General features: G+C 44.2%; 1 protein-coding gene across 3 annotated transcripts in view; it reads right to left on the bottom strand.

Moving 5' to 3' along the window:
• Window positions 1-433: 433 nt before the first annotated feature.
• LOC137369747 (protein LYRIC-like) overlaps window positions 434-24,459 on the bottom strand; it is a 95,943-nt gene continuing 71,917 nt past the window's right edge. For all 3 annotated transcript variants that reach the window (XM_068031144.1, XM_068031141.1, XM_068031143.1), the window contains 4 exons: window positions 24,260-24,376; window positions 14,237-14,359; window positions 9,557-9,710; window positions 434-2,400 (listed from right to left, as the gene is read on the bottom strand). In XM_068031144.1, the coding sequence (XP_067887245.1) occupies window positions 2,330-2,400; window positions 9,557-9,710; window positions 14,237-14,359; window positions 24,260-24,376 (465 nt within the window). In that variant the 3' untranslated portion in view covers window positions 434-2,329. The remainder of the gene's footprint in view (window positions 2,401-9,556; window positions 9,711-14,236; window positions 14,360-24,259; window positions 24,377-24,459) is intronic.

The raw sequence follows: 24,459 nt of genomic DNA, 5'->3' as shown, positions 1-24,459 counted from the left end.
AGTACCCTTACCCCACTTCAAGTCCCCTTTAACAGTAACCACACTATCAACCCCACCCCCCACCCCCGTCCCCATTTCCTCCAACTGCATTCACCCGCTACAATATCCCCTCAATGGATTGTATTTTTCCCCCTCAATGGCTGGCTGTTGTGTGAAACCTCATACCCCCACTGATTAATTTCACATCCTCAGTTATCGTCTTCCCCTCTCCCACTATCCTCCCTCCTTTTCCCTCTCACTCCCCCTTCTTTCCACACCTCTCCTCCTTCCTCTCACACCCAATTTGTCTCTTCCGCATTCCCCTTTGCCCTCCTTTACGTTGGTAGTCATTCCACACCCTCGAATGCTGTGCAGCCCAAAAAACTCAAACTGATCTCGAAGACTTGTTTATGCTGCCGCAAGATGCTTTGAAGAAATATACAGTGCATACATATTAATTTGCTAAATTTATTTGAACAAATCAACTTAGAAATTCATTGCATTTTAACAAACTTTAGAACATGTAAACATACTTGCTATGTTTCTGAAACAGGTATAAATACATTTGTTTAACTTTAGTAATCAAGGTAATTACGAAAGCACAACAAATACCACGTCATAACCAATTAAGGCAGGTTACTGGGAGCATAATGACACTCATTATTTAAACTTTGCAAAACCTTAGCAATCTTGTCCCACCAAACTCAGTAACAGTCATGACACAGTAGATTAGTGGACTAAGTACCATTAGTATTAGCTCGTTTAAATTTATGCTCCATTTTCTTTCACTGTGCAGCATGAACATTTTACACCCATTCAAAAACAATAATCATGGCTTACGATGATCAGGTTAACTCAAGTAGGTGGTGTAAAATACCATGGTCCTCATCAAGAGAATGTACATTTGGTAAAGTTATTAAACAATGCACATGGCATAGCATGCACCAGTCATTTCTAACAATACTCAGATGCCAACACTGCAAAGTAGAAACTGGAATCTTACCTGCAGGGCTATGGTTCAGGTTCTAACCAGAATAGGAGTTTAATAATTTGTATTTTTCTTTAATATTTGTGCTTTAACTCTGACCGTTTTATAAACCTTTTATTTCAAGTATTCCCATTTGTTTTTACCCAATTTAATTTTCTTCCCTCTCTCATTAGCCTTCTTACTTGTGTGAAAGCAGTAGTAATGAGACCCTCAGACCAAGAGTTCTCAGCTGCTAGTGATTGGTATCCATTAGATTTATTCTGTTTGGCAAAGTCTAGTGACTGACGACTGAACAGTGTCAACCCCCCACAGGAGTCTTTTGGGAGCAGAGGCAAATTTTTGGCCGAACCAAATGACAGGTTAGACAAGCCCACTTTAGTCAGCAGAAGGATGACATCTTGAGATTGAGTTTTTCTTTAAGAAAATATCTGTCTGAACAGCTGGATATTTTGCAGTGCTTTTCCAATGTTAACCAACGCTAAACACCTTCCGACCATATGTAAATGCTAATTCCTACCAACCCACCCAACCTCCCACTGTTATGAATCAGCATTTAATGATTCTTAGAAAATTGTAATTTCACTTTAGGTTATCTAAACACATTTCTCTCTACATACTACAGGTTAAGGCAGTAAAATGTCATTCCTGATATAAATTGAAATTCTGGCCACAAATATTAAAGCTATCTAAATATTTTCTTCCCTTTTTTTCTTCTGCTTTATGCTCAACCCTATACCATTTGAACACCATGTGATCTACATTTAACTGTGTTTTTCTAAGGTGATGTGCTTGCTGCAGCTCAGAGGCTCTCCCATTCCCTCACAAGAACAACTGCAGCTTCTTCAATCCTTTGAAATTAAACATAAGTTTGAGTGGGGGGGGGGGGGGGGGGGAAAGAGAGGGGGCGGGGGGGGGGGGCGCAAAATGTGGAACAGAAAAGCAAAAATCTCCCTAGAAATTACTCTTCCTGTGGCCCAATTTCTGAATTTAAAAGTCAACTTTTAGTTGCAAATCTCTAGTGTGGACCCCATGGTCATAATGTATGATTTGGTTCTGCACAGATTTTCCTAAACCTTTTTAAAAAAATTAAAGAAAAGACAAAAATCATACACTTCCTAGTGTCAACAAACTCAGGCCCAGCATGAAATTGGCTGTAGACAGCATCAGTGTGTTTCACTTGAAGTTTGTTACATTGTATCAAATCAAGTTGCTCATGCGCATTGCAATAAGTTTTAATAAAAATTACAGTCAAATTTTCTTCTATAAAATTCTGTACATTTTCACAAATTATTGCATAAACAGATTTTTTTTTTCTTCAAGATCATTTTGCATAACAACTGACCACTGAATACAAAACAAAGCTCATGTTTCCCTTCTTGCTCTTTTCTTCTTCTTGATCTGCTTCGGTGACTCCCAGTTTTCTTCAGATTTTGCTGAAACCAAGAAAAAGACAGGATTGTGACAATGGGCACAATTAGCCGCGATTATGTGTATCGCTGGTCATCGGAAGGATGCACTCGTCTGGTTTCCACAAACAGAAAGCACTGTATTAGCAACAGCGGCAACTCAAACTGTAAAATAAAAGCTAAATACTGCAGATGCTGGAAATCTGAAATAAAAACAAAGTGCTGGAAATACTCAGCAGGTCAGGCAGCATCTGTGGAGAGAGGAGGAGAGTTAATGTTTCAGATCTGTGACCTTTCAAAGTTCTGATTATTTCCAGCTCTTTTTGTTTATTTCATACATAAACTCCACTTTCTGGCCCTATTCCTGTACCTCCACCATGGATACGGTGGCATAGTAGTAATGTCATTGAACCAGTAATCCAGAGGGCCAGGCTTATGCCCTGGGGACATGGGTTCAAATCCCACCACGGCAGCTGGTGGAATTTAAATTCAATTAATTATTAAAAATCTGGAATTGAAAGCTGGTCTCAGTATTGGTGCCATGAAACTATCGATTGTCGTAAAACCCCATCTGGTTCACGAATGTCCTTTAGGGAAGGAAATCTGCCGTCCTTACCTGGTTTGGCCTACAAGTGACTCCAGACACACAGCAATGTGGTTGACTCTTAAATGCCCTATGAAATGGCCGAGCAAGTCACTCAGTTCAAGGGCAATTAGGAATGGGCAACAAATGTTGACCTTGCCAGCGACACCCCCATCCATAAAATTAAAAAAAACACCGACTCTTAAGTGAATATTTAACCTGATGTCATGTTAATAGAGCAGTACAGGGAATATTGAGAGGGGTAGAGGAAGTGAGAGACCTTGGAGTGCGTGTCCACAGATCCTTGAAGGTGGCAGGACAGGTAGAGCGCTGAAGGCGGCTTTCCTTTATTGGCCAAGGTATAGAATACAAAAACAGGGATGTAATGCTGGAACTGTATAAAACGCTGGTTAGGCCACAGCTGGAGTATTGCGTACAGTTCTGGTCACCACATTGCAGGAAGGACATAATTGCTCTGGAGAGAGCACAGAGGAGATTTACAAGAATGTTGCCAGGGCTTGAAAGGTGCAGCTATGAGGAAAGATTGGGTAGGCGAGGGTTGTTTTCCTGGAACAGAGGAGGCTGAGGGGTGACTTAATAGAGGTGTACAAAATTATGAGGGGCCGAGATAGAGTAGACAGGAAGGACCTGTTTCCCCTAGTGGAGAGGTCAATTACTAGGGGGCACAGATTTAAGGTGTAGAAGGATTAGAGGTGACATGAGGAAAAACTTTTTCACCCAGAGGGTGGTGGGTGTCTGGAATTTACTGCCAGGGATGGTGGTGGAGGCAGAAACCCTCAAATCATTTAAATGGTACCTGGACATGCACCTGAACTGCTGTAACCTGCAAGGCTACAGACCAGGTGCTGGAAGGTGGGATTAGATTGGGTGGCTAATTGTTTCGGTCGGCGGAGACAGGATGGGCTGAATGGCCTCCTTCTGTGCCATTTTTCTATGGTTTCGAACAGTGCAGTTACCAAGGAAGTTCCAGGATTTCGACCCAGCGATGTGTGACTTGGAGGGGAACTTGCAAGTGGTGATGTTCCCACGCATCTGCTGCCCTTGTCATTCTAGGTGGTAGAGGTTGCAGGGTTGGAAGATGCTGTTTGAAGAAGCCTTGGTGAGTTGCTGCAGCGCATCTTGCATATGTTACACACTGCTGCCACCGTGCACCAGTGGCGAAGGGAGTGAATGCTGAAGGTGGTTGATGGGTGCTGATCAAGCGGGCTGCTTTGTCCTGGATGATGTTGAGCTTCCTGAGTGTTGTTGGAGCTACATCCGTCTGAGCAAGTGCAGAGTATTCCATCACACTCCTGACTTGTGCCTTGTCGATAGTGGACAGGCTTTGGGGAGTCAGGTGATGAGGTAGTCGCTGCAAAATTCCCAGCCTCTGACCTCCTCTTGCAGCGACAGTATTTATGTAGTTGGTCCAGTTCAGTTTTTGGTCAACGGTGACCCCCAGGATGTTGATAGTGGAGGATTCTGTGATGGTAATGCCACTGAATATGAAGGGGAGATGGTTAGACTCTCTCTTGTTTGAGATGCTCATTGCCTGACACTTGTGTGGCGCAAATGTTACTTGCCACTTAACAGCCCAAGCCTGGATATTGTTCGGGTCTTGCTGCATCTGGACAAGGGCTGCTTCAGTATGAGGAGTCGTGAATGGTGCTGAACATTGTGCAATCATCAGCAAACATCCCCACTTCTAACCTTATGCTGGAGGGAAGGTCACTGATGACATGGACATGAAATTGACTGAGTGACAGGAAAAAGAGAGTAGTGGTTAATGGATGTTTTACGGGCTGGAGGAAGGTTTGTAGTGGAGCTCCCCGGGGTTAGTGTTGGGACCCTTACTTTTTCTAATATATATTAATGACCGAGACCTCGGTGTACAGGGCACAATGCCAAAATATGTGGATGATACAAAACTGGGAATAATCATGAACTGTGAGAAGGATAGCGTAGGACTTCAAAAGGACACAGACAAGTTGGTGGAATGGGCAGACAAGTGGCAGATGAAGTTCAATGTGCAGAAACGTGAAGTAATTTATTTCGGTAGGAAGAACATGGAGACACAATATAACAAAGAGTACAATTCTAAAAGGGTGCAGCAGCAGAGGGTCCTGAGGGTAAATGTGCATAAGTCATTCAAGGTAGTGGGACAGGTTGAGAGATCGGTCAATAAAACATACAATATCCTGGGCTTTATGAATAGGGGCATAGAGTACAAGAACAAGGAGGTTATGTTGAACCGATAAGACACTAGTTTGGAGCTAGAGTATTGCGTCTAGTTCTGGGTACGGCACTTTAGGAATGATGTGAAGGCGTTGGAGAGAGTGCAGAAGAGAATAGACCCAGGGATGAGGAACTTCAGTTATGAAGATAGATTGGAGTTGGGGCTGTTTTCCTTAAAGAGAAGGCGGAGAGGTGATGCGATAGAGGCATTCAAAATCATGAGGGGTCTGGACAGAGTGGATAGGGAAAAACTGTTGCTACTTGTGAAAGAATTGTGAAAGTATTGTACCCAAGAGTTCAGTCTTCAGTCACGAAATCATCAATTTGTTTCTGAATTGACATTCATTCATACCTTCTAGGAGGCATAACTGGCTAAAGTTGGAATGTGGGCTCTCCTTTGACTAAGGGACACTGCAACTCCCCGGATTGCTGCCTTGGCCAAAATTAGCAAACTCAACAAAGACAGCAACTGAACCAGAGATGTTCTGATGCGAGAATAGCATCACCACCAGCCCACCACACAGTGCATTTATCCCACGAGCCATTGTGTGAAGACTGCACTGTCCTTATTACAGGAATAGCTGGTTATAAACACTCCCAGGTGTTCAGCAATGCATCAGATAAAAATCAAATTAAAAACTATTCCAGGTGTTCTGCAATGCATCAGATAAAAATCAAATTAAAAAACTATGACAACTGTAGATTTTCATCTGGACAACAATTCATGGAAAAACTGCAGAACCATCTAAATTGCCACAAGCAAAACAGTCATGAATTTGACCAACCATTCACAATATATATTAATGATTGCATATGCAGATGACACAAAACTGGGTGGGAGGGTGAGTTGTGAGGAGGATGCAGAGAGGCTTCAGGGTGATTTGGACAAGTTGAGTGAGTGGGCTAATGCATGGCAGATGCAATATAATGTGGATAATGAGGTTATCCACTTTGGTAGCAAAAACAGGAAGGCAGATTATCCGAATGGCTATAAACTGAGAGAGGGGAATATGCAACGAGACCTGGGTGTTCTCGTACACCAGTCGCTGAAGGTAAGCATGCAGGTGCAACAGGCGGTAAAAAAGGCAAATGGTATATTGGCCTTCATAGCGAGAGGATTCGAGTACAGAAGCAGGGAAGTCTTGCTGCAATTATGTGTGAGGCCACAACTGGAATATTGTGTGCAGTTTTGGTCTCCTTATCTAAGGAAGGATGTTCTTGCCATTGAGGGAGTGCAGCGAAGGTTTACCAGACTGATTCCTGGGATGGTGGGACTGATGTATGAGGAGAGATTGAGTTGGTTAGGATTATATTCGCTGGAGTTCAGAAGAGGGGGGATCGCATAGAAACCTATAAAATTCTAACAGGACTTGACAGGGTAGATACAGGAAGGATGTCCCCGATGGTGGGGAAGTCCAGAACCAGGGGTCATAGTCTAAGGATACGGGGTAAACCATTTAGGACTGAGATGCAGAGAATTTTCTTCACCCAGAGAGTGGTGAGCCTGTGGAATTCACTACCACAGAAAGCAGTTGAGGCCAAAACATTGTATGTTTTCAAGGAGGAGTTAGATACAGCTCTTGGGGTGAAAGGGATCAAAGAATATGGGGCAAAAGCGGGAACAGGTTACTGAGTTGGATGATCATCCATGATCAGCTCACCACCACTTTCTCAAGGGCAATTAGGGATGGGCAATAAATGCTGGCCTGGCCAGCGACGCCCACATCCCATGAATGAATTAAAAAAAAGATCATAATGAATGGTGGGTCAGGCTCGAAGGGCTGAATAGCCTACTCCTGCTCCTATTTTCTATGTTTCTATTTCAGCCACAATCTAGAAAGAGAGCAGTCTTGGTGTACACAGATCAAAACAGTAGCCTCTCAACATTTATAAAGCATTCATAGGATATGCTATGTTGGGCTTTGTTTTCTTCATTCATATGATGTGGACGTCACTGGCAAGGCCAGCATTTATTTCCCATCCTGAATTGTCCTTAAGAAGATGATGCTGAGTCATCTTCTTGAACAGCTACAATCCATGTCGTGCGGGTACACCCACAGTGCTGTTGGGAAGGGAGTTCCAGGATTTTGACCCAGCGACAGTGAAGGAACGACAATATGCTTCCAAGTCAGGATGGTGTGTGGCTTGGAGGGAAACTTGCAGGTGCTGGTGTTCCCTTGCGCCTACTGCCCTTGTCCTTCTAGGTGGCAGAGGTCGCGGGTTTGGAAGATACTGTCGAAAGAGCCTTGGCGAATTGCTACAGTGCAGCATAGAATCACAGAACAATTACAGCACAGAAGGAGGCTATTCGGCTCAACATGTCCATACATGATCTCTGCAAGAGCAACTCACCTAGTCTCACTACCTGGCCATTCCCCGTAGTCCTGCAAAGTTTTTTTCTTCAGATAATTATCCAATTTTTTTTTTGAAGGCCTCGATTGAACCTACCTCCACCACCCACGCTCTCAGGTAGCACATTCCAGATCCTAACCACTCGCTGCATGAAAAAAGTTTTTCATCACACCATTGCTTCTTTTTCCAACCACCTTAAAACAGTGTGCTCTGTTTCTGGATCCTTCTGCCGATGGTTAACAGTTTCTCTCTATCTATGTCCAGACCCCTCAGGATTTTTAACACCTCTATTAGATCTCCTCTTTCCAAGGAGAACAGCTCAGCTTCTCCAATCTATCTACGTAACTAGTCCCAAGGATGAGGAACGTTATCCTTGTGAATCTTTTCTGCACCCTCTCTAATGCCTTAACATCCTTCCTATAGCGTGGTGCCCAGAACTGGACACAATACTCCAGCTGAGGCCAAACCAATCTTTTATAAAGGTTTATCATAACTTCATTGTTCTTGTACTTTATGCCCCGACTTATAAAACCCAGATTAACTGCTTTCTCAACCTGCCTTGCAACCTTCAATGATTTGTGCATATATACCCACAGATCCCTCTGCTCCTGCACCCCTTTAGAATTGTTTTCTTTAATTTATATTGCTTCCCCTTGTTCTTTCTACCTAAATGTATCACTTCACACTTATCTGCATTAAATTTCATCTGCCACTTGTCCATGCATTCCAACATCCAGGCTATGTCCTCTTGATGATTATCACTATCCTCCTACACAGAAGTATGCACATAACAATGGTACATATGACACACACTGCTGTTAATGTGTGCCAGTGGTGGAGGGAATGATCGTTTAAGGTGGTGAATGGGGTGCCAATCATGCGAATTGCTTTGCCCTGGTTGGTGTCAAGATCCGTGTTCATTGGAGCTGCACTCATCTAGGCAAGTGGACAGTATTCCATCACACTCCTGACTTGTGCTTTGCAGATAGAAGACAGGCTCTGGGGAGTCAGTATCCGAGTCCCTTGCTTCAGAATTCCTAGCCTCTGACCTGCTCTTGTAGCCACAGTGTGTGTGTGGCTGGCCCAGGTAAGTTTCTGGTCAGTGGTAACCCCAGGATATTGATAGTGATGGATTTAGTAAAGATCATGCCGTTGAATGTCAAGGGGAGATAATTAAGACTCTCATTTGTTGGAGATGGTCATTACCTAGCACTTGTGTGGCACAAATATTACTTGCCACTTATCAGCCCAAGCATGAATGTTGTCCAGGTCTTGTTGCATGCGGACACAGACTGCTTCAGTATCTGAACACTGCAATCAGCGAACATCCCCACTTCTGATCTCATGTTGGAAGGAAGGTCATTGATGAAGCAGCTGAAGATGGTTGGGCCTAGGACACTACCCTGAGGAAAAGAGCTTTTTTTCCCCAATAACTTAGATTTTGCTACAGCTCCTTGATGGAACACTCAGTCAAATGCTGTCTTAATGTCATAGTGTCATACAGCACAGAAACAGGCCCTTTGGCCCATCGTGTCCGTGCCGGCCATCAAGCACCTATCTATTCTAATCCAATTTTCTAGCACTTGGCCCGTAGTCTTGTATGCTATGGCGTTTCCAGTGCTCATTTAAATACTTAAATGTTGTGAGGGTTCCTGCCTCCACCATCCCTTCAGGTAGTGTTCCAGATTCCAACCACCCTCCGGGTGAAAAATCTTTTCCTCAAATCCCCTTGGGCAGTGACTCTCACCCAGCATCCGAAATTCAACTCTTGTCCATGTTTGGGCATAAACTGTAATGGATATACAGTGTAGTTGGTCCATTGGTGTAATAGGTGGGCTATCAGAATTCCTCAGTAGATATGAATCATACTTACCTTGTATATTTCACCCCCTAATTTCTTCATGCTAATAGGAAACTTTCTAAGTTATAGCTTGACGTCACTTAAAATTTGTCTGATCTTCATATCATATACACACAACCCTGGCCGCATTTAGAGAGATTTCAAATACTGACCTTGTGAAGGAGGCAAGCTATTTTGTTTCGTGGCAGATGATGATGATTCCGTCTCTGATAGTGTGTCTGGCACTTGGGAAGTGATATCCTGGGAAGAACTTTCCACAATTACAGCTGGTTCTTCGGTGATTACTACTGGCTGCGCCTCTTCAACCTGTGAAACAAAAATTTTACAAAGGTTTGAGATTTAAAACTTCGCCTGCACCCCCTAGAACACCCCTCCAAACAATTCTGGAAACAAAAGGAGGAATACTTGACATGTACACATGAAAGATCCCAATAACTTGCATCTGCATAGCAAATTTAGAAAATGTAGAAAAATATCCTCTGGTTCTTCAGAGGTTTAAAGATGCTGAGTCTAAGGAGAGATTGGTGAGGGTAGAGGGGCTGTTACCCAGAGTTTGGGCAAAGTGATGGGTTTTAAGCAGGAGAGGTTTCCAAAGGGAACTACAAAACATAGGACCTGGACAGCTGAAGGCATAGTACGAATGGCAGATGAAGGGAGTGGAGGATATAGAAGAGGAAGTTGGAGGAACGCAGAGTTCTTGAGTCGTGCAAGGCTGAAGAAAGTTAGAGATAAGGAACAGTGAGGCCTTGGAGATTTAAACACAACGAGGAGAATTTTAAATGGGAGGAGTCAATGAATGTATCTTCGCACGACATATCATACCCAGCACACAACAGAAGGGAACACAGCACAGCTGGTGCGGAAAAAGGATGCCCGCATCTCCTGAGCCCTACAGAGGAGATGGCTTTCTGTATCATGGTTGCAACAGAGCCCATGGCATCCAATGTCATGAGAACATTGAGGGTGATGGCATCTTCTGCCTTCTAAACACCCAGCACAGCCTCCTCCTGTAATCTGGATGATAAGCAAGCTGGTGTGATCATGGACCTCCTGCTTCCCGCCCCAAACTACTTCTCTCACAAGAACCTACCCCTTGAGTTCCTACTTTCAGATACCCAAGAACTGTTAGCTGCCCAGCCACTGCAGCCCAAGAAGGAATGGGAGAGAGCAACAGCACAGCATTGATAAAAAGGCCCCATCACTTGATCTGACACTCTCAGACACTGGCACTGCACTTACCGAGCAGGCTAGCACAAAATTGGAATCACCAAGTGGTGAGCTCCCGGGCAAGAATGGGCTGCAAAAGGGCCAGGGGTAAAGGATGGCTTGTTTGCTCGGTGAGATGGCAGCCAAATAATGCTGCAGAGGATCTCGACGGAGTGGCTTGCAGGAGGGCACTGAATGGACATGCACATCAAGATTCTGGGTGTGTTGGCTGGCCTGCCTATCTGTTCCCCTTAATGCCATAAAAAAAACTTTATAAATTCCAGGGAATACATCCCAAGTTGGTGGAATCTCTCCTCATAATTTAACCCTTGGAGTCCAGGTATCATTCCAGAAAAAGTATCTGCACTTCACCACCACCCCCAATCCCAGTATTTTTTTTTTTATAAACTTGTTCATGGCTAAGCCAACATTTATTGCCCATCCCTTATTGTGCTTAAGAAAGTGGTGGTGAGCTGCTTTCTTCAACCGCTGGGTGTCCAGGGGGGTGTAGTTACACCAACAGTGCTTTAAGGAAGAGAGCTCCAGGATTTTGACCCAGTGACAGTGAAGAAACAGCGATATAGTTCTAAGTCAGGATGGCGTGCCTTGGAGGGGAACTTGCAGGTGATGGTGTTCCCATTCATCGGCTGCCCTTGTCCTTCTAGGTGGTGGAGATCGCGGGTTTGGAAGGTGTTGTTGAAGGAGCCTTGGCGAGCTGCTGCAGGGCATCTTGTAGATGGTACACACTGCTGCTACTGTGCTTCAGTGGCGAAGGGAGTGAAAGTGGAAGGTGGTGGATGGGGTGCCAATCAAGCGGGCTGCTTTCTCCTGGATGGTGTTGAGCTTCTTGAGTGTTGTTGGAGCTGCACTCAACCAGGCAAGTGGAGAGTATTCCATCACACTCCTGACTTGTAGATGGCGCACAGACAGGTGAGTTACTTGCCACAGAATTCCCAGCCTCTGACCTGCTCCTGTAGCCACAAAATTTATATGGCTGGTTCAGTTCAGTTTCTGATCAATGGTAACCCCCAGGATGTTGACAGTGTTCAGTTCTTTTCTCCATGTTTGGACCAAGGCTGTAATGAGCTCAGGAGCTGAGTGGCCCTGGCAGAACTCAAAATGAACGTCACTGAGAAGGCTATTGCTGAGCAAGTGCCGCTTGATAGCACTGTCAACGACCCCTTCCATCACTTTGCCGACATCAAGAATAGACGGATAAGTTGATAATTGGCCGGGTTGGCTTTGTTCTGCTTTTTGTGTACAGGACATACCTGGGCAATTTTCCACATTGCTGGGTAGATGCCAGTGTTGTAGCTGTACTGGAATAGCTTGCCTAGGGGTGCAGCTAGTTCTGGAGCAAATGTCTTCAGTACTATTGCCAGAATATTGTCAGGGCCCATAGCCTTTGCAATATCCAGTGCCTTCAGCCATGTCTTGATATCACATTTGGATTCATTGATGACGGACATCTGTGACACTGGGAATCTCAGAAGGAGGCCGTGATGGATCATCCACTCAGCACTTGTGTCTGAAGATGAATGCGAATGCTTCAGCCTCATCTTTAGCACTGACATGCTGGGCTCTCCCATCATTGAGGATGGGGATATTTGTGGAGCCACCTCTTCCTGTCAGTTGTTTAATTGTCCACCCTATTCACAACTGGATGCGGCCAGACTGCAGAGCTTAGATCTGATCCCTTGGTTTTGGGATCGTTTAGCCCTGCCTATCGCATGCTGCTTCCGCTGTTTGGCATACAAGTAGTCCTGTGTTGTAGCTTCATCAGACTAACGCCTCATTTTTAGGTATGCCTGGTGCTGCTCCTGGACCAGGGTTAGTGCCCCGGCTTGATGGTAATGGTACAGTGGGGGATATGCTGTGCCATGAGGTTATGGATTGGTTGAATACTATTCTGCTGCTGCTGCTGATGGCCCACTGCGCCTCATGGATGCCCAGCATTGAGCTGCTAGAACTGCTCGACATCCATCCCATTTAGCACGGTGGTAGTGCCACACAACACAATGGTGGGTACACTCAATGTGAAAACAGGACTACATCTCCATAAGGACTGCACGGTGGTCACTCCTACCAATACTGTCATGGACAGACGCATCTGCGACAGGTAGACTGGTGAGGACGAGGTCAAGTAGGTTTTTCCCCTCTTGTTGACTCCCTCACCACCTGCCGCATACCCAGTCTCGCAGCTATGTCCTTTAGGACTCGGCCAGCTCAGCCAGCAGTGGTGCTACCAAGATACTCTTGGTGATGGATATTGAAGTCTCCTACCCAGTGTACATTTTGTTCCCTTGCTACCCTCAGTGCTTCTTCCAACTGTTGCTCAACAAGAAGCAGCACTGGTTCATCAGCCGGGGTGTGGGGAGCAGTAGGTAGTAATCAGCAGGAGGTTTCCTTGCCCGTGTTTGACCTGATGAGACTTCACGGGGTCTGCAGTCAATGTTGAGGATTTCCAGGGCAACTCCCTCATGACTGTATACCACTGTGCCACCACCTCTGCTGGGTCTGCCCTGACATTGGGACAGGACATAATCGGGGATGGTAATGGCAGTGTCTGGGACATTGTCTGTAAGGTATGATTCCGTGAGTATGACTATGTCAGGCTGTTGCTTGTCTAGTCTGTGGGACAGCTCTCCCAATTTTGGCACAAACTCTCTCATGTTGGTAAGGAGGACTTTGCAAGGTTGACAGGGCTGGGTTTGCCGTTGTTGTTTCCAGTGCCTAGGTCAATGCCGGGTGGTTCATCCAGTTTAATTCCTTTTCTTAGACTTTGTAGTGGTTTGATACACTTTAGTGGTATGCTAGGCCATTTCAGAGGGCATTTAAGAGTCAACTACAGTGCTTAGAGTCTGGAGTCACATGTAGGCCAGACCAGGTAAGGATATTAGTTTCATGGTCAACATTAGACTAGCTTTTTAATTCCAGATTTATTAATTGAATTCAAATTTCACCATCTGCCATGATAGGATTCAAATTCATGTCCCCAGCGCATTAACTTGAGCCTCTGAATTACTAGTCCAGTGACATTACCACTGTGCCACCACCTCCCCGAAGATGTGGTGCCCAGAACTGCTCACAGTACTCCCGATGTGGTCTAATCATGACTTTGTATAGCTGAGGCATGATTTCTATCCACCCCTGTTGTCTAGTCCTCTAGACATAAAGGCCAGCATTCCTTTAGCTTTTTTGGATTATTTTCTGTACCAGTTCATGGTATTTTAATGATCCTTGTAACCTGGACTTCAAAGTCTCTTCGGATCTCTGTTGTTTCTAGCTTTTCATCATTGAGGAAGTACCTTGTTCTCTCCTATGTAGGTCTAAAGCGGATGACCAAACATTTGTCTACATTGCCACATTTGCCCATTTGTCACAGTTTTGCCCATTCACATAATCTACCATTGTAACTTTAAGCTTCCAATACATAATTTGTGGCGTTAGCAAATTTGGATGTGAGGCTTTCGATGCCATCATCTAAGTCATAGATAAATACATGATCTCACTGAGTGGCAGAACAGGATTGAGCGGCTGAACGGCCTACTCCAGCTCCTATGCCCTCTAACTTTTGAGTCCGCCATTTATTAAACATTGACATTCTGTGACATTCTAATTCTTACCTCAGTTGGTTCACTAGTGCATATTGTTTCAACAGGTGGAGCAGTCTCCTTTTCAGGCTGGTCTTGTACAACAAGCTGCTCCTGATCTCCAATAATGGGTTCCTTCTCCTGCTCTTCAGTCTCCTTTATAAATTTAGAAAACATTTTACATTGTAATGTACTTAAAACCCAAGGTAAGAATTCCTTAATTTTTTTTATAACAATGGAGGTTAGTGATGCAGAAAGTTGCTTGCTTTGGCACTCTAAACCCTGCACATATTTGAGCATTGCCCCGTTAGCATCAGTTTCACCTCATTCCATTTCTCTCCCAACACCTCCTGACTTCACCTGCTAATTTTGCTTCCCTCCTCTACTGAGGGTAGGGTTCTGTATATGCCAGATAACTCAGGGTACCAAGGTGACCAATCATATTTCAGTACACTGATGATGGGCCATTCAACTGTGAAAGAACCACAGCCAAACTTGATTTCACTCCCCTGTTCAACCTTCACACAGTGGTTTGCCAGCAACCTGCAAGTACACCCAAGCTAGAAAGGAACAGAGACTGACTGCAGCATCCCCACTGCTCGGGAGGAACAGACTGCAGCATCCCTACTACCTCCCTGGCTGATAGATCAATTAATTCGACATGGACCTGAATTCATCCTTACCTTCTCAGTAGAGACCTGCTGCTCTTGTCATCAGGATAACCCAAATTCGCTTCACAGGCATGTGCAAATTCTTTTTAGGTAACCAAGCCTGGCTGCCAATTTATGCACAGGAAGATCCCACAAACAATAACTGAATGGCCAGTTAAGCTGGTTTTTGATGGTTCTGATTGAAGGATGAATGTTGGTCAGGACACCAGAAGGTTTCCTGCCCCTCTTCATTTGAGTGCCACCGGATCTTTTACATCCAGCTGAAGGGGGAGATGGGGCTGCGGCTTAAAAGCTGCCACCTCTCAGTGCTGCAAGGAAGTTTATTTTTTATTTGTTCATGGGCTGGGATGGAAGGGCGTCACTGGCAAGGCCATTTAGTGCCCATCCTAATGAGATTCGAGAAGGTGGTGGTGGTGGTGAGCTGCCGCCTTGATTTGCTGCAGTTGATGTGGTGCAGGTGCACCCACAGTGCTGTTACAGAGGCAGCTCCAGGATTTTGACCCAGTGACATGAAGGAAAAGCGATATAGTTCCAAATCAGGATGGAGAGAGAGACTTGGAGGGGAACCTGCAGGTAGTGGCGTCCTCAAGCACATTCTGCCCTTATTTTTCTAGATGGTACAGGTTTGCAAGATGCGGTCAAAGGGGCATTGTCAATTTGCTGCAGTACATCTTGTAGATGGTACACACTGCAGCCAGGCTGCACCAGTGGTAGAAGGGATGGATCTTTAAGGCGGTGGATGTGGTGCCAATCAAACCTCTCTAGTATTGTTGGAGCTGCACTCTTCCAGGCATGTGGACAGTACTGCATTGCAGAACACCTCCGCTCAGTCTACAAGCATGACCCTGAGCTTCCAGTTGCTTTCCATTTTAATTCACCACCCTGCTCTCATACCCACATTTCTGTCCTTGGCCTGCTGCAGTGTTCCAGTGAAGCTCAATGCAAGTTCGAGGAACAGCACCTCATCTTTCGATTAGGCACTCTACAGCCTTCTGGACTCAACATAGAGTTCAACAATTTCAGAGCATGACTGCCATTTTTTATTTATTTTATTTTTACCCATGTGCCTGTGAAACTTATTTTTCATGTTTTTGCTTTCGGACAGAGATTTTCATTATTCTACCAATAACATGCTCTCTGGACTAATGCCTTGTCTTTTACTATAACTGTTAACACTCTTTTGGCCTTTTGTTCCATGACATCTCTGTCATTTAATTTCTGCTGCCCGCTACCCTATCACAGACCTTCGTTTTGGTTCTTCTCCGCACTATCCCCCCTTCACTTGCTCAAAGCCTATTACATTTCTAACCTTTGCCAGTCCTGATGAAAGGTCACAGACCTGAAATGTGAACTGTCTTTCTCTCTCCAAAGATGCTGCCAGACCTGATGAATATTTCCAGCACTGTTTTTATTTTGTATTGCGCCATATTCCTGACTGTTCATTGTAGGTGGTGGACAGGCTTTGGCGAGTTACTCACTGCAGTATCAGCTTAGATACGTGCTCAAGTTCTGGAATGGGGTTTGACCACACAATCTTCTGAGGGTTAAAAGTGCTAACACTCAGCTAAACTGACATACAGTATTGGTGTATTTACCCATTACATTGTTCATTCAATTCAAATTATCTGATTACATTTTTTAGCCCAGAATTTCCAATTTACTTATGTTTAATTTAATTTTTCTGGTGCCAAAAAAAGCTTGGAATCGTCAGTAATTGGGGCAGCTAGGGAGATCATTCTGAATATAAAATAAAATATCTGTACTGGATCCACAACATCCTGTAAGCTAAAAAGGTTGAGGGTAGTGCTTGCAGTAGTGGCAATGGCAGGCTCCTTGTTATGTCAGGGACGGAATCAAATCTCATTGTTATCGGGATTGTACTATGGCCAAGCAAGCAGCTACTGTATGCAAACCCACAGAATTCCAGTATGTGCAGTGTTAAAAGCTATGAAACAAAATGTTGAGATATAAATTAAATTTAATTGCAATTTCTGTGATCAATTCAACCCAAGGACCGATCCAACCGAGTGTAACCACATATTGTACCATGACACAATGCAAAAGGTTTAAAAATAAAACAAGGCCACTGTCCATTGATACAAGACAGTTTCATTATGCATCACATCAAGCTTTGAACAAGTCTGAAATTTGCAGTGAACACCTTTTCCTTCTCCAATGCTTGAGTAAAGCCAATACTTTCAACTAAATCCAAAGTTACGAATTACAACCAAGCTGGATGGTGTCGCAAGACATCACACACCACACCCCTCCCCACAAATCAGTTTCTGCAGCTGTCTGAACATATGATTTTTCATTCATCTCTTCCAATGTACACTATTAGCTCTGGTTTTCCACTTGGTCTTTTCCCCATGCAAAGCCATTCCATTACCTTTGGAGGGCATCATATGGCCAACATATCCTGTCCATTTAAATCTTTTAATGACAACTGCATGCAAACCCCTCCTTCCAACACTAGTGCTGGTTATTTTGGCCCTTGCAACTCACCAACAACGTGCATATATAAAGCACCTTTACTGTAATCAAACATCCCAAAGTGTTTCACTGGAGCACTCTAACACAAAATTTGACACCGAGCCAGTTAAGAAGATGTTAGGGTAAGTGACCAAAAGCTTAGTCAGTTGGTTTTAAGAAGTGTCTTAAAGAAGGAGCGAGAGAAAAGGAGTTGGAGAGGTTTAGGGAGGGAATCCCAGAGCTCCAGGCCCAGGCAGCTGAAGGCATGGCCACCAATGGTGAAGTGATTAAAATCAGGGATGCTGAAGAGGCCAGAATTAGAGAAGTACAGATATTTGAGGGTTATGGGGCTGGAGGATATCCAACATCCTACTTGTACCAGGCATTTCAAAAGTATCCAGAATCATCATCTGCACTTTTGTCAGAATCCAGCTCTTGGAACTGTACAGAAACATTCTCTGCACACGAGCCTCCAATATTCTCTGTTGCACATGTCACAATACGTGTCTGCTTCTCCACAGTCTGTCAACAACATACATAGCTAAAGCTATGCATCTCGGCAACCCTTGCTGACAGCTCTCTTTGCCTGGCATACAAATTGCCAGGTATACAATCATCTCTAACCACATCCACCCCCACACTGTCAATGCCTCCTTTATTCAGTCCTCATCCTTCTGTGCTCTCCCTCCTATGAACGCAATCTTTCAGAAGCTGTGAGTTCCCCCTGTTTTCTTTCAGTAGCCAGCTCACTTATGACAACCAAGGTCCCAGTAAGAATAGACATTCTGTTACTCGGCTCCTGGCTGTGCTTAACCTTCAGGCACATTAACTGTTTATTTCCCACTCTCTGCTTTATTACAGGACTTCAATCTTCAAACTTTTCCTTTCAATCACTAGACAAGTCTCCCACTCAATCATCTCTTTTAGTAGTCAAGTTCTTTCAAGTTACTCCCAGACACCATGGAGGTAATTTTAATCTAACTTGCCCACCGGGAAACTGACAGGATCGGGTGCAATGCTGATTTTACACAGCCCAATTTTACTCTCCACTGAAGTCAATGGGATGTAAAACTGGTGCTCCACCTGATCACACGGGTTTCCTGTCTGGTGAGTTAGGTTAAAATTATGTACCATATCTCCACAGTGGAGTTTTACACTTAGGAGTTGCCAGATGAAAAAGGACCCAAGCACATCCAGTTTGTCTTCTACCATCCAGGTGGTCACGTCCTACAGCAATAATGGAGTTATTGACTAATCATGGCAATCAATCGCCATCAATTAGTCCACAGACCCAGATATGAGACAACAAAAACCTCCAGTTTTGGGAGCATTTCAGCAGTTCCTCTCATGCGTGCTATACTTACTATATACCACATCTCAAAATCACTCATGTACTGCATCCCAAAATACATTTTTTCTGAAACAAGCCAATATGTTTTGCATTTGAATGAATCAATATTATCTGCTTCCAACCTCTCCCTCGGGCGCCTGTTTCATAGGTTACCACGCACTCACTGAAACAATATTTCCTCAGATTAAATCTGAGTTCACCCCCCTTGAGGCGCAGGCCGCGTCCTCCGGTTCTACTGTTCTGGTAGAGGTGAAATAGCTGATGACAGTCCACATTATCTGGTTCCCTCAGACTCCTAAAGTCACCTTTCAGCCTCTCTTTTCCAGTGAGGACATGCCAAATTTACACAATTGCTCATTATAATCCAATCCATACAGCCCCTCAACCATTTTGTTTGCCCTTTTCTGCATCCTTTTAGTAGCTGCAATATCCTTCCTGTCCTGCAGAACGGTACACAGTATTTGAGGTGCAGCTGCATCAATGGCTGATAAAGTTGCAGGATTACATCTTAATTATGGGTCAATAATGACTTTTTAATTAATGTATCCCAACATCAGATTTGCTTTACTCATCGAGCATTGTTGTGATAGCTTTAAGTTGTTAGGGGATACCTCAGATCTCTCATCTTCCATGCACATTTTCTTTCCTTGTAGCAGTCGCCTGCTGCATTTTTGTCCCCAATGTGTAACAATTTACATGACGGCATTGAATTTATCTGCCACCTGTCATCCCAATTCCCAAGTACATTCAAACTACCCTGTGGTTATTCCTGTTCAACTTTGCAGTCTGCCACCTCGATTAACTTTGCATCATCTGCAAATTATTGATAGCACTTATGAATCCAAGCTCCAGATAATCACTCTCAGCACTTTCCCATAACATCTCAGTGTTATGACGTGGTTAGTGCATTCACACCTCATTTTGAAACCACCTCCATGTTCCTGTGCAGGTCTGGTAGCATCCATGGAGAAGGAAAAAGAGTCATCATTTAAAGTTGATGACCTTTCATCAGAACTGGAAAAAGGTTAGAGACGTAACTGGTTTTAAGCAAGTACAGAAGATGGGAAAGGGGGAGCGGAGGAAAGAACCGAAAGGGAAGCTCTGTGATAGGATGGAAGGCAGAAGGGATTAAATGACAAAAGGATATATGGCACAAGGGTCTTGCATCGCCATCTCTTTTGTCATTTAATCCCTCCTCCCTTCAACCCCATCAAAAACCTTCCCCTTTGTTCTTCCCCCCCTTCCCTGCTTCTGTACTTGCTTAAAACCAGTTATGTCTCTAACTTTTTCCAGTACTGATGAAGGGTCATTGACCTGAAGCATTATGTTTCCTTCTCCACAGATGCTGCCAGACTTTTTTTAAAAAATTCGGTCATGGGATGTCAGCATTGCTGGCAAGGCCAGTGGCGCAGTGGTTAGCACCGCAGCCTCACAGCTCCAGCAACCCAGGTTCAATTCTGGGTACTGCCTGTGTGGAGTTTGCAAGTTCTCCCTGTGTCTGCGTGGGTTTTCTCCGGGTGCTCCGGTTTCCTCCCACATGCCAAAGACTTGCAGGTTGATAGGTAAATTGGCCATTATAAATTGCCCCCAGTACAGGTAGGTGGTTGGGAAATATAGGGGACAGGTGGGGATGTGGTAGGAATATGGAATTAGTGTAGGATTAGTATAAATGGGTGGTTGATGGTCGGCACAGACTCGGTGGGCCGAAGGGCCTGTTTCAGTGCTGTATCTCTAAACTAAACTAAACTAAACATCCCTAATTGCCCTTGAGAAGATGGTGGTGAGCCGCCTTCGTGAACCGCTGTAGTCCTTGGGGTGTAGGTACACCCACAGTGTTGTTAGGAAGGGAGTTCCAGGATTTTGACCCAGCGACAGTGAAGGAACGACGATATAGTTCCAAGTCAGATTTGGAGGGGAACTTGCAGGTGGTGGTGTTCCCATGCATCTGCTGCCCTTGGCCTTCTAGGTGGTAGAGGTGCTGTCAAAGGAGCCTTGGTGCATTGCTGCAGTGCATCTTGTACATGGTACACACTGCTGTCACTGTGTGTCAACAGTGAAGGGAGTGAATGTTGAAGGTGGTGGATGGCGTGCCAATCAAGCAGGCTACTTTGTCCTGCTGAGCATTTCCAGCATTTTCTGTTTATATTTCAAATTTCCTGTATCGATTGTATTTAGCCCTTCCATTTTCCTGTGGCTGTTCATCTTACTCGGGAACATTCTAGCCAACATCTTCCAGTTCCTTTCTCACCTGGAACAAAACTATTGCTTCCAGTTAAAAGCCAACATACTTTCTGCTTCCAGACTGTTTGGATGGCATGTTGAAATTTGTACACCACCACAACTGGTAACTCTGCACACATTCAAAACTTGATGCCTCTTCTGCTCTTTGCTATCTGTACAACCTCCACCAACACCAAGAAATTGATAAAGAAAGGGGAAAAAAAGAAAATGAATGCAAGCTAGTGATAAACACAAAGGTGGACTGTAAAAGCTTCTTTCGGAATGTGAAAAGGAAAAGATTTGCAAGGACAAATATGGAGACAGGAGAATTTATAATGGAGAACAGGGAAATGGCTGAGAAACTAAACAATTACTTTGTGTCTGTCTTCACGGAAGATGATACAGAAAATCTCCCAGAAATACTAGGCAACCAATGGACTTGTGAAACTGAGGAACTGAAAGGAATTAGTATTAGTGAAGAGATAGAATCCTAGAGTCATACAGCACTGAAACAGGCCCTTCGGCCCACCAAGTCTGTGCCGACAACCACACATTTATACTAATCCTACATTAATCCCATATTCCCTACCACATACCTACACTAGGGGCAATTTACAATGGCCAATTTACCTATCAACCTGCAAGTCTTTGGCTGTACCGGAGCACCTACTTGAAAAATTAACTGGATTGAAGGTTGATAAGTCCCCTGGACCAGATGAGCTACATCCCACAGTATTGACGGAGGTGGCCAGAAAGACAGTGGATACATTGATTGTTATCTTTCAAAATTCTATAGATTCTGGAAAGGTTCCTGCAGACTGGAATGTAGCAAATGTAACCCCACTATTTAACAAGGGAGGAACAGGGATAACAGAGAACTACAAACCTGTTAGTTTGATGTCAGTAGTGGGGAAAATGTTAGAATCTATTATAAAGGATGTGATAACTGGATACTTAGAAAATAATGGTAGGACTGGGCAGAGTCAGCATGGATTTATGAAAGGGAGGTCATGCTTGACAAACCTGCTGGAATTTTCTGAGGATGTTACTTGTTGCATAGATAAAGGAGATCCTGTGGATATGGTGTTTTTGGATTTTCAAATGGCTTTTGATGAGTTCCAACAGAGGAGGTTATTAAACAAAATTGGAGCACATCGGATTGGGGATAATATACTGCAATGGATTGAGAATTGGTTAACAGGCAGAAAGCAAAGAGTAGGAATAAACGGGTAATTCTAAGGACGGCAGGCTGTTACTAGTGGGGTAACGCAACGATCAGTGCTGAGGCCACAGCTGTTCACCATCTATATAAATGATCTGGATGTGGGGACCAATTATATTTCCAAATTTGATGACATAAAATTAGGTGGGAATATAAGTTGAGAGGAAAATGTAAGGCGGCTTCAAACAGACTTAGACAGGCTAAGCGAATGGGCAAGAAAGTGGCAGATGGAATATAATGTGAACGAGTATGAAGTGATCCACTTAGGTAGAAAAAAAAACAAAGATTATTTCTTAAATGGAGAGGGGTTGGGAAGTTTTGGTGTCCAGTGGGACTTGGGTGCCCTTGTTCATGAATCGCTAAAAGCTAGCAATTAGGAAGACAAATGGTAAGCTGGCCTTCATTGCAATGGGGTTTGAGTACCGGAGTAAAGATGTTTTGCTGCAATTGTACAGAGCCTTGGTGAGACCGCACCTGGAGTATGGTGCGCAGTTTTTTTGGTCTCCTTATCTAAAGGAGGATATACTTACCACAGAAGGAGTGCAACGGAGGTTCACCAGACTAATCTCTGGGATGGTGGGATTGTCTTATGAGGAGATATTGAGGAAACTGGGTCTGTATTCTCTTGAGTTTCGAAGAATAAGAGGTGATCTCATTGAAACTTAAATTCTTACAGGGTGTGACAGGGTGAATGTAGATAGGATGTTTCCCTGGCTGGTGACCAGGGGACATAGTCTCAGAAATCAGTGTAGACCATTTAAGATTGAGATGAGGAGGAATTTCTTCACATAGAGGATGGTAAATCTTGGAAATCTCTACCCCAGAGGGCTGTGGAAGCTCAATCACTTGGCAAGTTCAAGACAGAAATTGATAGATTTCTGGAGACAGGATAGCGCAGGAAAGTGGCGTTGAGGTTGAAGATCAGCCATGATCTAACTGAATGGGGGAGCAGGCTCGATGGGCTGAATGGCCTACTCCTATTCCAATGTTCCTAACACAACTTCTATCATTACCATAATCAGCTCGCCACTTGGTAAGCTCTCCTCTCAACCAGACAGACCATTACTGGAGTCATTTCAAGAATCATGGTACATAAGGAGGCCATTTTGCCCATCGTGCCCGTAGTGGCTCTTTGAAAAGAGCTATCCAATTAGTTCGACTGCCACTGCTCTTTCCCCTTCAAAAATATTTATCCAGTTCCCTTTTGAAAGATACTACTGAATCTGCTTCCACCATCCTTTCAGGCAATGCATTTCTCCTTATTAACTCTATTCAAAACACTCAAAATTTTCCATATCTGCTTTCGTTTTCTTTGTAGTATTACTGTCTCAACCATAGCACCGCCACCCCCCCACCCCCCCCACAACATTTTTTTATTATTCATTTCGTGGGATGTGGCATAGCTGGCTAGGCCAGCATTTGTTGCCCATCCCTAATTTGTTCTTAAACCGAATGGCATTTTAAGAGTAGACCAGACCAGGTAAGGACGGCAGATTTCCTTCCCTAAAGGACATTAGTGAACCAGATGGGCTTTTACAACAATCAACAATGGTTTTATGGTCATCATTAGACTAGGTATTTTCTTAATTCCAGATTTTTTATTAACTGAATTCAAATTTCACCATTTACTGTGGTGGGATTCGAATTCATGTCCCCAGAGCATTAGCCCTGGGCTCTGAATTACTGGTCCAGTAATTACCACTGCGCCACCCCCTCCCCATGAGACTGTAGCCTGGTCATAGAGTCATAGTCATAGAGAGATACAGCACTGAAACAGGCCCTTCGGCCCATAGAGTCTGTGCTGACCAACCACCACCCATTTATACTAATCCTACATTAATCCCATATTCCCTACCACATCCCCACCATTCTCTTACCACCTACCTACACTAGGGGCAATTTACAATGGCCAATTTACCCATCAACCTGCAAGTCTTTGGCTGTGGGAGGAAACTGGCGGAAACCCACGCAGTCACAGGGAGAACTTGCAAACTCCACACAGGCAGTACCCAGAACCAAACCAGAGTCGCTGGAGCTGTGAGGCTGCGGTGCTAACCACTGCGCCACTGTGCCGCCCACTGTGGTCGTTATATTTCTCTGAATAAGGCAGATGTGCTTACTTGAGCAGGAGTAGTGGCATCTTCGCCCTTCTTCTTCTTCTTTTTCTTCTTCTTCGATTTGCTGGCTGCAGAACCTTGCAAACCCGAGTCCACTTTCTCTTTATCGTCATCGGACAGCTACAAAAGGAATACGCCAGTTCTTAAAACATTCTACAACTTCAACACTACAATTCATTCCTCTGTAAATCTGCAAACCTCTT

This window comes from Heterodontus francisci, chromosome 5 (genome assembly GCF_036365525.1).
Source record: "Heterodontus francisci isolate sHetFra1 chromosome 5, sHetFra1.hap1, whole genome shotgun sequence".
Lineage (NCBI taxonomy): Eukaryota > Metazoa > Chordata > Chondrichthyes > Heterodontiformes > Heterodontidae > Heterodontus > Heterodontus francisci.
This window is presented reverse-complemented; position numbering and strand designations above follow the sequence as displayed.